The 12,623-nt window shown below is 35.4% G+C and overlaps 2 protein-coding genes across 2 annotated transcripts in view; one reads left to right on the forward strand and one right to left on the reverse strand.

Annotated features, from left to right (window-relative positions):
* Positions 1–12,623, reverse strand: part of PPAT (phosphoribosyl pyrophosphate amidotransferase) — a 33,998-nt gene that overhangs the window by 13,238 nt on the left and 8,137 nt on the right. The gene's annotated exons all lie outside the window — the stretch shown is intronic.
* The window catches only part of PAICS (phosphoribosylaminoimidazole carboxylase and phosphoribosylaminoimidazolesuccinocarboxamide synthase), a 42,566-nt gene that overhangs the window by 447 nt on the left and 29,496 nt on the right, over positions 1–12,623 (forward strand). Inside the window, exons 2-3 of the mRNA XM_048211758.2 lie at positions 4,710–4,796; positions 6,317–6,751. Coding sequence (XP_048067715.2) covers positions 4,710–4,796; positions 6,317–6,751 — 522 coding nt within the window. The remainder of the gene's footprint in view (positions 1–4,709; positions 4,797–6,316; positions 6,752–12,623) is intronic.

A 12,623-nucleotide genomic window follows, 5' to 3' on the forward strand; every position in this document is an offset into this window, starting at 1 on the left:
CAAACTAGAAGAGTAGGGACTTCTGAGTCTATTTGATAAACATAGCCTGGAATATCATGGTTGAGAAAAACAACTGACCTGTTATGCTGTTTTGCACAAGGTAAAAATTTTAAAAAGATTAAATATCTCCACTTTTTAAATCGTGAAATACTGAAAAAACACACTAAAATAACATTAACCGCTTAAAAAACAACAACATTAACCACTAATGCCAACTCTCCTTGAGCATGCCTAATGTTTTTTGGAAAATGGATTGGGTTTTGAAAATATTTTAGGTTTTAATTTTTTAAGAGTGGCAAAAGAAAAAAAAATCTAATATATTGCTCCATTGTTGTTTCTCCAGAGCTCCAAACAAGACATCTGTATTTACATTCCCATTTTCCTAAATTTATCAATAAAAGCACTAAAATACTAGGAACTAATAAACAACTTCTTCATTACTTGTTTGGAAGAACAGCTCCATTTAAACAACCAGTGAAACAAAAATAGATTTGATAGGTTAAATGATTTATGATTAAATGATTTAGATATTAAAACAAGGTTTTTGACCTGCTGTGTTGTGAAGCCCAACAGTATTTACGTAGAATTTGCTCGGTCTGTGGAAGCTGAATGTATCACCAGGGAAAGCGGGGGAATCAGTGGCAGTAATGAGATTTCACCCACAGCCAAAGTCTTACAGATCCTATTTTTAAGGGCAGAGTTGTTCAATTCAATTCAAAATCTCAAATACCTACTGTCTGCAAAGCACTGAGCTACTTGCACATGCATTCAGTGATGTGTAACCTCAGAAAGCAAGGCACCATGAATAAATTTAATACCCAAACGAAAATGGCTTAAGTGGTAGAATAAAGCTATCAAATAAGAAAGGAGGGTAGGGTAAAATGACAAAGTTGAAGTTAGGTTAATTTGGTTAATTAGGTTAATCTGAACTTCGTAATAAAAGCTTAATAAATCATTTGGTAAAAAAACCCACTCCGCTTAACATACTCCCTTTACGTTTCTGATATGATACAATTCTGAGAAAGCTTTGCAGTCACTGCCAAGTTAAACAGCAATAACATTATTTTATTCAATTAATCATCCTGTACTCTTCATCATTTAAATGCTTTAAATATTGATTAATGATAAGTAAACCACTCAGCTTTGAAAAGCTTTGATTTTAATCAGAGGTTGGTGTTGGTGTAATGAAGATGTGGGTGCTAATATCTCCATTTTTTTTTTTTTTGCCCCTGTCGTGTCTCTTGTCTCCTCTCTCTCGTGTGTGTGTGTGTGTGTGTGTGTGTGTGTGTGTGTGTGTATCTGTGTGTGTTTAATTTCCACTAAACTGGATCTCCTTCTAACCCATTTAGGTACTACCACGGCTCCAAATCCCCCACTTTCACTTATAAGCAGAGGGCCCCTAATTACAACTTAACCTTGTACCTTTAAGGTATCTCAAGCCCCAAATTCTAAAACTACACTCTCCCCTCATTCAGAACTGATCTGCCTACAAATTGCTGCCACCTTACTATCACTGTATGTCCAATCACTTAAATAGAAACATTTAGATACCCTTGACCTTTGGTGAATCACTAAGTTCTTAAAAAAAAAAATCTGACATGTTTCATAAATTTTTCTCTGTTCCATTCTCATTACCACCAAGCAGAACTTCATCTATCACACAGAATATTAACATAACCTCTTAATTGGTCTCCCTACTTTCCAGCCCCTTCCCACATATCATCCACAACGCCACTGGTTGTTGTTCTTTAAACTTTTTAAATCATAAAATTACAAGCACATTAGCATTTTGTTTACTTTAATAATAATCTTTAAATTATACCCAGAACTAATTATAATTCAGGATTAAACATTATTTAATAGTTCCATAATATTTGAGTGCATATACCAGAGTTTATGTTTGCCCCCTTAGAGAAATGTGCTATAATCAATACCTTTTGTCCATATTTAACATTATTACTTTAGGAGAGACTATCAGAAGTTCAATTATTGGCCAGGAAGGGTATGATTACTATGAAACAGTGTTTTAAAAAAACTGCTTTCTAAAAGAAATGTACTTTATTAACAATGAGACTGTCCCTTTTTATAGAGAACCCTGTCATATCAGATCATAGGATGGGGTTGAGGTGGGGGAGGCACTTTGCTAATTTAGCAAATAACAAAGTATGCTAATTTAATAAACAAATAACTATCTATAATGGTATATGCCATCAACTTATTTTGCATTTGTTTAACTGCTAGTGATATGGAACAGTTTTCTACATGTTTATTTTTACAAATTAACTGTTCAAGTCAATTGAGGTCTTAGAAATTGCATGATCTCTTTTGCCTTACAATTTTGGCTGATTTTTATTTGACCTACAGAATTCAAAAGTTTTTAATGTAATCAAATAGTCTTTGATTAAAAAACAAAGTTTTTGATTAAAGTTTTTAATGTAACAGTCTTTTCTAAGGCTTAGAAAGCCCTCCTTTCTCCAGGTCTGATTCATTTATAATGTCTTCTGGTTTTTCTATGGCGGAACCAGCAGAATTTTTATTGATGTAAGATAAACTGAAGAACGGAAGAAAATGTTGGGATCAACCTCATGCAAGTGGTAAGGACAGAGGATCTGGTTCCCTCTGTTAGGCAGCTGGTAGCCTGACTGAGCCTTGGCAAAGGACTCAAATACAGACTCTTAAGAGGCTTCGTGTTCTGGAAATTATAATCATCCTCAACCTCAGAATACCTTTGACCTACTGCTGCCACCGAATCACATTCCTTCAGTGACCAAATTTCCACCCTATTTCCCTCCTCTTACTTGATACAAATGCACCAGGAGTAATGACTTAAGAGTTTCAGTTTAAAACCTCCAGAGCATGGGACCCCTGCATACAATTTTGGGATTGATGCTAGGAATGATCAACCTAAGAAAAAAATACCCCTGAAGAAGCTGGGAAGACAGCTTTCCTTTTTCACTTTGGCCTGTATGTTTAGCTCCAAGCTGTTTTCAACAAACACAAAACCAGGCCCTAAATCAGATAATAGAATAGCAAACCCTTACCCGTCCTTACTGTTCTCATGATGAAGCTCACATGTTACATTAACTAGGTACATCATCTTCCACACTTCTCTTTAGAAGAGAATTCTTATGTAACTACAGATTTTTATTTTTCATATTACCAACTATATGCCATTTGAAAACAGTAGTGCTTCCCTTATTTTCCATTTGTTATTCTTTTTAAAAATAGGAATCCCTAATATAATCTTTAAGACGACAAACATTCCGGGGCGCCTGGGTGGCGCAGTCGTTAAAGCGTCTGCCTTCGGCTCAGGGCGTGATCCTGGCGATCCGGGATCGAGTCCCACATCAGGCTCTTCCGCTGTGAGCCTGCTTCTTCCTCTCCCACTCCCCCTGCTGTGTTCCCTCTCTCGCTGGCTGTCTCTCTGTCACATAAATAAATAAAATCTTTAAAAAAAAAAAAAAAAAAAAAAAAGACGACAAACATTCCTTTTCTTATTCTTCAATGGAATGCCTCTAAACAGTAAACTGTAACTTTAAATGTTCATGCCATTAAAATCATGCCTAATATTTGATCTCCTAACGTAAAGTAAAACAGAACGCTATTTGTTACTCAATAGAACAAAATTGAAAAAACATATAGAAATAATATAAGATGAATAATAAATCTTTGATTCAGAAAATTACAAAGAGTAATCAAAACGTACTTAACTACCTCCTGATCAGTCTTCAGCCTCATTGTAATTATGGCTCATCTTCATGTGCCTACTGCCTACTGACTCCAAAATTCTATGTTGGGTGCCTCTGAAAGATGTATTTTAGTTTTTCCTCACTATTACCCTTCTCGTTTGATTACTTTAAAAAGTGGTCTGTGCCTCATTTTATAAAAACATCCAAGCTATAAAACCAAGAGATCAAGAGGGGACCATGTTTACTCTTCAAGGTTGGCATGGTTCTTTTAAATGACACATTCCTTGGCCCACTTAAACATAACTTAGATTAATTTCTGGAAAGTTTAGTATTTACCAATCAGCTAATTATAAAAGACATAAATTTTAGCTATTTTACCAAATATGTCAATTAAACAAGATTTTCTGATTATCTCATTACAGGACCTCTGTTTAACATTGCTACTATCATTTATGAAGTGCCTATTATGTTAAAGTACCTAAATTACAAAAATAAAGAAAACACCTCATTTTTTTTTTCAGAGGGAGCATAAGCATAAGGAGGGGTGGGGCAGAGAGAGAGAGAGAGTGAGAGAATCTTAAGCAGTCTCCATGCTCAGTACAGAGCCTGGCCCGGGACTTGAGGATCTCACGACCCTGAGATCATGATCTGAGCTGAAATCAAGATACTTAACTGACTGGGTCACCCAGGCACCCCAAGAAAACATCTCATTTAAAAAATGTAATTTAATTTGAAAACGAACCACAATCATCCCTAGAAACACAAAATTAGAAAACATATCTAGTCAAAGTTCAAAATAAACCATGTCAATGGATGGAAGAAATTAAAATTTTCTTTATATAAAGGTAAGTATTTAAACCATATTATACTGCTTTAGTACAAAATGCGTCTATCACAAATCTATAATCCTTCATGAATATGATCACATTCAGCTTAAGCTACTAGCATTCTCAGTCATTATTAATCCAATTTTTATCTTCCTTAGAACTTACTCTAAAAGGAATTCTGTTCTCTTTCTAGGCAAAATGTCAATTACATTAGAAGATAAGGAAGACATCTCAGGAAATCCTTTACTTTTGGTTTCTCATATCAGACCAATGGAACTAGGTACAGTATTGTGGGTCAAAAATACAATGATACTGATCAAATTCCAAATCAGAAAGTAAGACTGGCTACTGAGAAAATGCATGATTTTTCCTGATAGAAACATTTAGGATTATCTTATGCTTCCCCTTTTTTTTTTTTTAACCAATGTATACTAAAAAAAAAATCATTTCTAAAATAAATGATTTAACAAAATGTAAACTGCCTAGTAATATTAGCCTTAAAATTCACAACCTTTATTCTTTAAACATAATAGAGAATATAATGGTCAAATTATACATAGCAGGCGCTTAATATTTAATGAACATGTCACTTTAGCACTCCTGAGATCTAAGACAAACAGAATCTACATTTGAAAGTAAATAATATCAAATCAATGAGGTCAAGGATGGTTTTATTCACCCAACTTAAATCAATATAAATCCCCATTTTGCTTCTAAATTTTTACTGAAGGTTGTTAATTCAAGTAAGGAAAAATACTGAAAAGCATTTCAAAACAAAGACATTAAACAGAGCACAAAATAAAAACAGCTATACTTCAGGTAAATGCTAAAAAGTGTTTTTTAATGGCTTACATTATATATGTTGAGGTCTGAACTACCTTTTTATTAAACATAAACATGAAATCTGAGAAAAACACAAGATAATGTGGTTGTTTAAATAACCAATATAACCTCAAGTAATGTCATTACCATAAAATGAGTTGCAAAACTGTGCTACAGATATAACGTGAAGGTATTATGCTAGGATAAGTGGGGACATTCTGCTGAAGGCATTACGGAATTTGACACACTTCCTTGCATTAAAAAAATCTAATACTTCACTTAAAATGACATTTGGTCTTTGACCAATGAGACATCTTTTATCTTCATAAGGAGTAAGAAGCACCAGTTGTTATAATGTGACTCTTCCAACCCTTTATTCATGAATCGTCTTGGTTCTCAACCCTGACTAGAATCACACTCAACCACACTAGAATCACAATCTGGGGATGAGAGGTAGGAATAACAGCAAAGTAGTCATTTACAAAAGCTCCTCAGGAGATACTGATATGTAGCCAAGGGAAATCATTAGATTAAAAGAGGAGATAAATTGCTCCCGCCTATGCTATCACAAAACAAAAAACAAACAAAAATTGTCCGCAATGAGCCATTTTCTAATTGTATTGCTTTCTACAAGTAAATAATACAAAATTATATATTCAACATTCAATATATACTGACATACACACCACATACCAAAGGAGGAGGACAAAAGAGTAAGAAATGGTAGGAAAAAAAAGATGATCAAAATGTGACTAATTAAAAACAAAACTTTTTTAAGGCCAGTCACTGTCATGGTAAGAAACAGATTCAGGTTCTGTATTTCATTTCCCCATTAGTTTCAGAAAAAAGCTAATGAGCTATGAATTGTAGTCCATCACCTAAGGAGAAAATTTGTTTACTAAGGTTGCATCCAATCACTTTACTTATCTTAAGTATGTAACCTATGTACATATCTCTTTCCCTCCCCACCTGATACAGGTAACTCTACATCAATTATGGAACCCTCTATTAATCCAACTTTTATTCCAACTATAGCAAATGAAGGAGGAAAACACTGGACTGTGCCAGAAGTCAGGGCTCTAATTGGCATCTGGTCTGATATAAGTATACAACAACAACTAGAAGGAACAGTGAGAAATAAAAGGATATTTGAACAAATTGCGGCCAAGCTTCAGAAATTTGGAATAGAGAGAGACTGGAAGCAGTGCAGAACAAAGTACAAAAACTTAAAACATGAATACAAGATTGTAAGAATGGCTCAAGACCAAGGCATAACTAAGAATATGAAATTTTTTACTGAGTTGGATGCTATTCTGGGACACAATAAAACAGAAAAGTCACAACAACGGGAATTCCAAGATGAAGAACAAGCCACCAGATGCGCCAATGTAAAAAAAGAAGAGGATCGGACAGGTAAGGAAGGCAAAAAAAAGTAATCTAAACATCAGGTCACATCATATGAAAATGTCAGTAGCATGATAAGGTGAATATAATCTAAGTTAAACAGGCTTCACTATATTCCACAAGCTAAAGGTTGAATTTATCATGAAACACATTTAAGGTATATGTCTCCTCCAGGACACAGAGAATAGTACAAAGTTATACATAAGGATGAAATAAAATTGATTTCCACAAGTTTAAAAATAGAACAATTTTACTAAAGTAAAACTGCAACTCTAAATGGCAGAAGTTAAAGCAAGTTTTCATATTAACTGTAGTAAAATTGAGTGAACAGAAAAAGAGCATTAAAGAACTTAGAAAAATACAAAACCCATGAGTACGTCTTTGAAGTTTAGGTTCTTCTGGGACACATCATAAAGTTCTTTAAAATGAGTTTAACACAAAGGATTGAGATACAATATACACAGAGATATGATAGCATGAAATAAACTAGATGAGTTCTAGACCAAGAGTCAGGAAAAGTTCTAGCTCAGTCTTTGTAGAATCTGGAACCACGTTTTTCCTCTAGACTTGACAAGATGTTCTTAAAGACCTCTACTAACCATCTAGATCTTAACATCTGCCTTAAACAATGCAGTCCTAACTCTCAGAGTATGAATGTATATCTAGGGGAAACAGAGGCAATGACAGAGAGTTAGGATTGAGAAATGGTGGCGAGAAGTCCTGAAATCTTTCGCTGGTAGAGAAGAAAGAAACTGGCCTGCTAGAGAACTATATATGTCTCATTAAAATTAAAATGACTAGGGATAAAGTCGCCCAACAGCAGCAGCATGATTATATTCAGACAGTAACTGCTAGAGATACAGCTGATGGTGATTCTATGGGTTACATGTCAGAAGACTTTGTTAGATACTTACAACACCAGATATCCATAGGGATCTAATACTAAAGATGTTTAAGGGTGGGGAATGTAAACTAGAGAAAAGCAAACAACCACAGTATTTAGCATCAGGATTTTTTTTTAAAGATTTTATTTATTTGAGAGAAAGAGAGAAAACATGAGTGGGAGAGGGGCAGAGGGAGAGGGAGAAGCAGACTCCCTACTGAGCAGGGGAGCCTGACACAGAGCTTGATCCCAGGACCCTGGGATTATGACCTGAGCTGAAGGAAGACGCTTCACCGACTGAGCCACTCAGACACCCCCATCAGGTACACTTTAAAAGGGAAAATAACATATTAGAGTTTAAAACACTATCCTGAAAGTGAATAAAAGCAAACCACCATATATCCCACTATATTCAAACAGTCATTGCTGGAGATCCGGCTGAAGATGACTTTGTGAGTAATATGTCAGAAGACCTAAGAGAGGGAGGGGCACCTAGGTGGCACAGCAGTTAAGCATCTGCCTTCGGCTCAGGGCGTGATCCCGGCGTTATGGGATCGAGCCCCACATCAGGCTCCTCCACTATGAGCCTGCTTCTTCCTCTCCCACTCCCCCTGCTTGTGTTCCCTCTCTCGCTGGCTGTCTCTATCTCTGTCAAATAAATAAATAAAATCTTAAAAAAAAAAAAAAAAAAAAGAAGACCCAAGAGAGGGAGATTTTTTGTTTTTGTGTGTGTGAAAAAATACATAAGACATTATTATATGATGTTGCTATGGACTGAACTGTGTCACCTCTAAAGTCATATGAACATATGTAAGAGCATTTGGAGATGGGGCCTTTGGGAGATAATTAGGTTTAGAGGTCATGAAGGTGGGGACCTTATGACAGGTTTTATGATTTAATTACATTTGATGTGTAATATATAATAATATAACATGCTATAATAACTAAGATATTATAAGAACATATACAAGCTTATGACATTATATGAAGAGTAATACTCATATTTACAAAATACAGAAATGGAAGGTAAAAACTGTTAATGACAGTAACGTCCCCTATAGCTGTGGTTTTCAAAGTATAGCAGCATCAGCATCATCTGGGAACTCAGGCATGCTCAAGTTTGAGAGACACTGTCCTACCGTTCAGGGTATTAAAGGGGTGAAGGAAAGTTAAGTGCTTTCTGTGTGATGGTTTGCCTTTTACACAAACCAAAATGAGCAATAGAGGGATCACCAGGCCCCCAATCAAAAGCCTAGCTAGCCATCACAGACCTCGTACATAGTCTTTCAGTTCAAAGCTTCATATAGCCTTGGAAAATGTAAAGATCATATTGATTTACAAACCAGGTAATCAAATTCCCCACACTCTGGGCAAACTTCTTTGTCTGACTTATCAGATATGACAGATTAAAAGCTCAGTGGGAGAAAGGAAAGGTGCTAGGACGGTGAAAGGTAAAAACAGGGAGAAATTAAGGAGACTAATTTGATAGGAACATGCAGCTGACTAGGGGTACGATAACAAAGGTAAATAAAACTCTGGGGACTAAGGTTTCTCAGGGCATCACAGCAATGATCCTTGTCACTAAAAGCAAAAAAGATAAAATCAGATTGTGTTTAGTAAGTTGGAAAGATTTCCATGGAAATAATTAAGAACTTTAGCATTCAGAAGATTTTAGTTTGTTAGTCCTCTGGACTCACTTAAGTACAATGCCTAAAGATAATTTTTTATATGTGAAAGGAAAACATTAAGTCAGATATAAACTGACAGGGTTTTTAAAAATTGGTATGTTTATATGTTAACTTGGAATATGTTTAGAAAATATGGAACAGGAAATATTTACAGTCATTCTAGAAATTAAGCTATTTTAAACTTTCACGTGAAAATAAAAGCAAAGGCATAAACCCACAAGAGAAGAAAATGATTTTTAAATTATCTATGTATTTATTAAAAGATTTTACTTTTATGTAATCTTTATACCTAATGTGGGGCTCAAACTCACAACCCCGAGATAAAGTCACATGCTCCATTAACTGAGCCAACCAGGCACCCCACAAAAAAAACCTGAAATAGGAAAGGACTTTTGGCACACCTGCAATATACAACTATTGGGGCATGAATCGCCACTCTACTATTTAGAAGATTGTTGTACTGAGGTATAAAGATACGGATATTTATCTTCAGGAAAAAAATTCACATCAAATATTCTTTCTTTAAAAACAAAACACAGGGGCACCTGGGTAAGTTCACTAGGTTAAGTGTCCAACTCTTCATCTCAGCTCAAGTATTGATCTGAGGGTTGTGCACACAGCCAGGATTGAAAACCACAGCTAGGCTGTCATATTTAGAGAGTAAGGCCAGCAGAGGGCTGAAGAGAGTAAAACATAAAATCCAATTTGATTCCATTTAGGGGAGAAAAATAAGCCAATTCCAATTATCACTTTAAAAAATGCATAACTAATGCAATATGAAAGAAGTTAATTACTGGGAAGAATCACAGAACTCCTGGGCTATGCCTACCTATTGCAATAAGTAAAAAGAAATGGCCCATGAAAATCAAACAACTATTTCTTTGGATCTAAAATACATTTATTTTTCCCCCACCTGAGGCATAGGCAAGAGATGATAAAAGGAATCAGAAAGCTAGCAGAAAAAGGGCTGTCTGAAGAGGAAATCGGTGTTTGACAGTCTTGTCGGTTACCTGTCTCTTCTGAGTAAACCTAAAATTGACTCAATGCATCTCTAGTATCAGTTGCTACTTATATATGAGGTGGAATACTTCAATGTCTTTGTATTCTTGCAAGTCACTCCTTTCTAGTATAGGCAGTCAAAGGTAGATCCATTTTGGCTTTGCGGGGTGGAGACAGGCATATATTTATCCTATTGGAGGTTACTCTTATCAGCCTAAAAATCACAAGTGAAAGACTACACTGTTTTTTTAAGAATAATCTTAAAACTATCTATTTTCTTTTTGGTAGTAAAATGTATTTCCAAAATTAAAAGATTCACTATCCCCACAATTGCACAAAAATTAACAATGTGATGGCCAGCAGAGGGCACTAAATTATCTATTGTTAGTACTTCAGAGGCTAAGCCAAGTTTTTTTGTTTTCTCCAATTCATGTATTTCTTCATTTATTTTGGTTTATTTACAATAAACCAAAAATTGGAAATAATTTTCTTTAAAATGAAATATTTAAACAGTTTTGTACATTTTGAATACAATTTGGATAATCTTAGCAGTAAAATTATAAACTAATACAGTTTCATAACATGAACCATAATATTGGGAACCTTTAAATTTTTAATTCAATAGAAGATCCAAATAAAGACTTGACTGTTAAAATTTCAGAAAACCCAAAAACTATAAATGTAAAAAAAAAGTTGAGACTTAGGTAAGCTGGTAAATTTAAATACAGGCAACTTGATAATTATAAAGGTATGACTCTTCTAATTCTTCCTGTTTATATTTTCACAAACTCTTTAAGAAGCTGTGACATAATAAAGAATACAGAGGCGCCTGGCTGACTTAAGTCAGTAGAGCATGTGGCTCTTGATCTCAGGGTTGTAAGTTCGAACCCCACATTGGGTGCAGAGATTGCTGAAAAATAAAATCTCAAAAAAATTAAAATAAAAAATAAAGAATACATATATCTGGTTTTGTGCCCAGTTCCTGACACAGAGCTTCAAAAACCTTTGGAATTTCCAGTAGCAGGAGATTCTTTTTTATTCTAACAAGGTGATCCAAAGTGGGTTTCTAGATAGCTTCAGGACAGAACTGGTCACCATAAAGACCAACCTTGTGATTAAGAGGCTTGGAATTTTAGGCCAGCCCTACCTCTAGCAGGGAAGTAAGTGTGGAGACTGAATTCAGTCATGTGGCCAGTGATTTAATTAATCATGCCATAATCAATCATGTCAATATAAACTTTGGCTTAGAAGAGCTTCCTGTGAACACACTGACGCACTGGGAGAATGACAGGCCCCCATTCCACAGGGAGAGGACATGGAGGTTCTGTATCTAGGACCCTCTCAGAGCTTAACCTGTGTGGATCTTCATTTGGTTGTTTCTGAGTTCTATTTTTTATAATAAAGCTATATTCCAAGTATAGGGCTTTCCTAAGTTCTATGAGTTGTTCTAGCAAATGATCAAACCTGAGGGGTCATGGCACCCCCTGAAGTTGTGGCCTGTCAGCTGGAAGTGAGGCTAGCATCTGCAGTAAGGGCAACATTACGGAAGACTGACCCCTTAAAGCTGCAGAGTTTAATGCTAGCTAACTCCAGGTGGTGAGTGTCGGAAATGAATTACAGTATACCAGGTGGGAAAGAAACATAACAGAAACTAAATGCTTCTCTTTCCTTAAAATATGCTAAATTTAGGGATTTCCTCACTGCCACCCTCCAATATGACATCTTATTTTCTAGTACTAACTATTCAAAATTTCCACAGAACACCTAATCTCTAAATATTTCTATTTCCCAGAAGTAGGACATGTGCCTGAGCCTAGAAGTGATGGTTTTAGTCACTTAGATAAAATGTTATAAATTCAGATTCTGCTGAAATAAGGTTTACCAAGGTTTACCTTTGACTTGTGCTTTCCAATGGGGTGGGGGTGGGGGAAGGGCCTGGGCATGGAAGGAGGTAAGTCTATCTACAAAAGGCAACCAGAGGGATCATTACGGTGTTGGAACCATGGAGTATCTTGACCTTGATGGTGGAGACATGAACCTAAAAGGTGATAAAACTATTATAGAACATAATACACACATATACACACTCACAGTGAGTACAGTGGAACAGGAACTCTGAATCGGAGTAGTGAACTGTTATCAATGTAATAGCCTTGATCTAATAGTATATTACAGTTTAACGAAACGTTGTCATTGCAGAAAACTGGACTGAGTGTGAAATGGATCTTTAGTATTTCTAAAAACTGCACGTGAATCTACATTTATCCCAATAAAAATTTCAATTTTAAAAAAGGTAACTTATTAGGTAGCC

This window comes from Ursus arctos, unplaced genomic scaffold, assembly GCF_023065955.2.
Source record: "Ursus arctos isolate Adak ecotype North America unplaced genomic scaffold, UrsArc2.0 scaffold_9, whole genome shotgun sequence".
NCBI lineage: Eukaryota > Metazoa > Chordata > Mammalia > Carnivora > Ursidae > Ursus > Ursus arctos.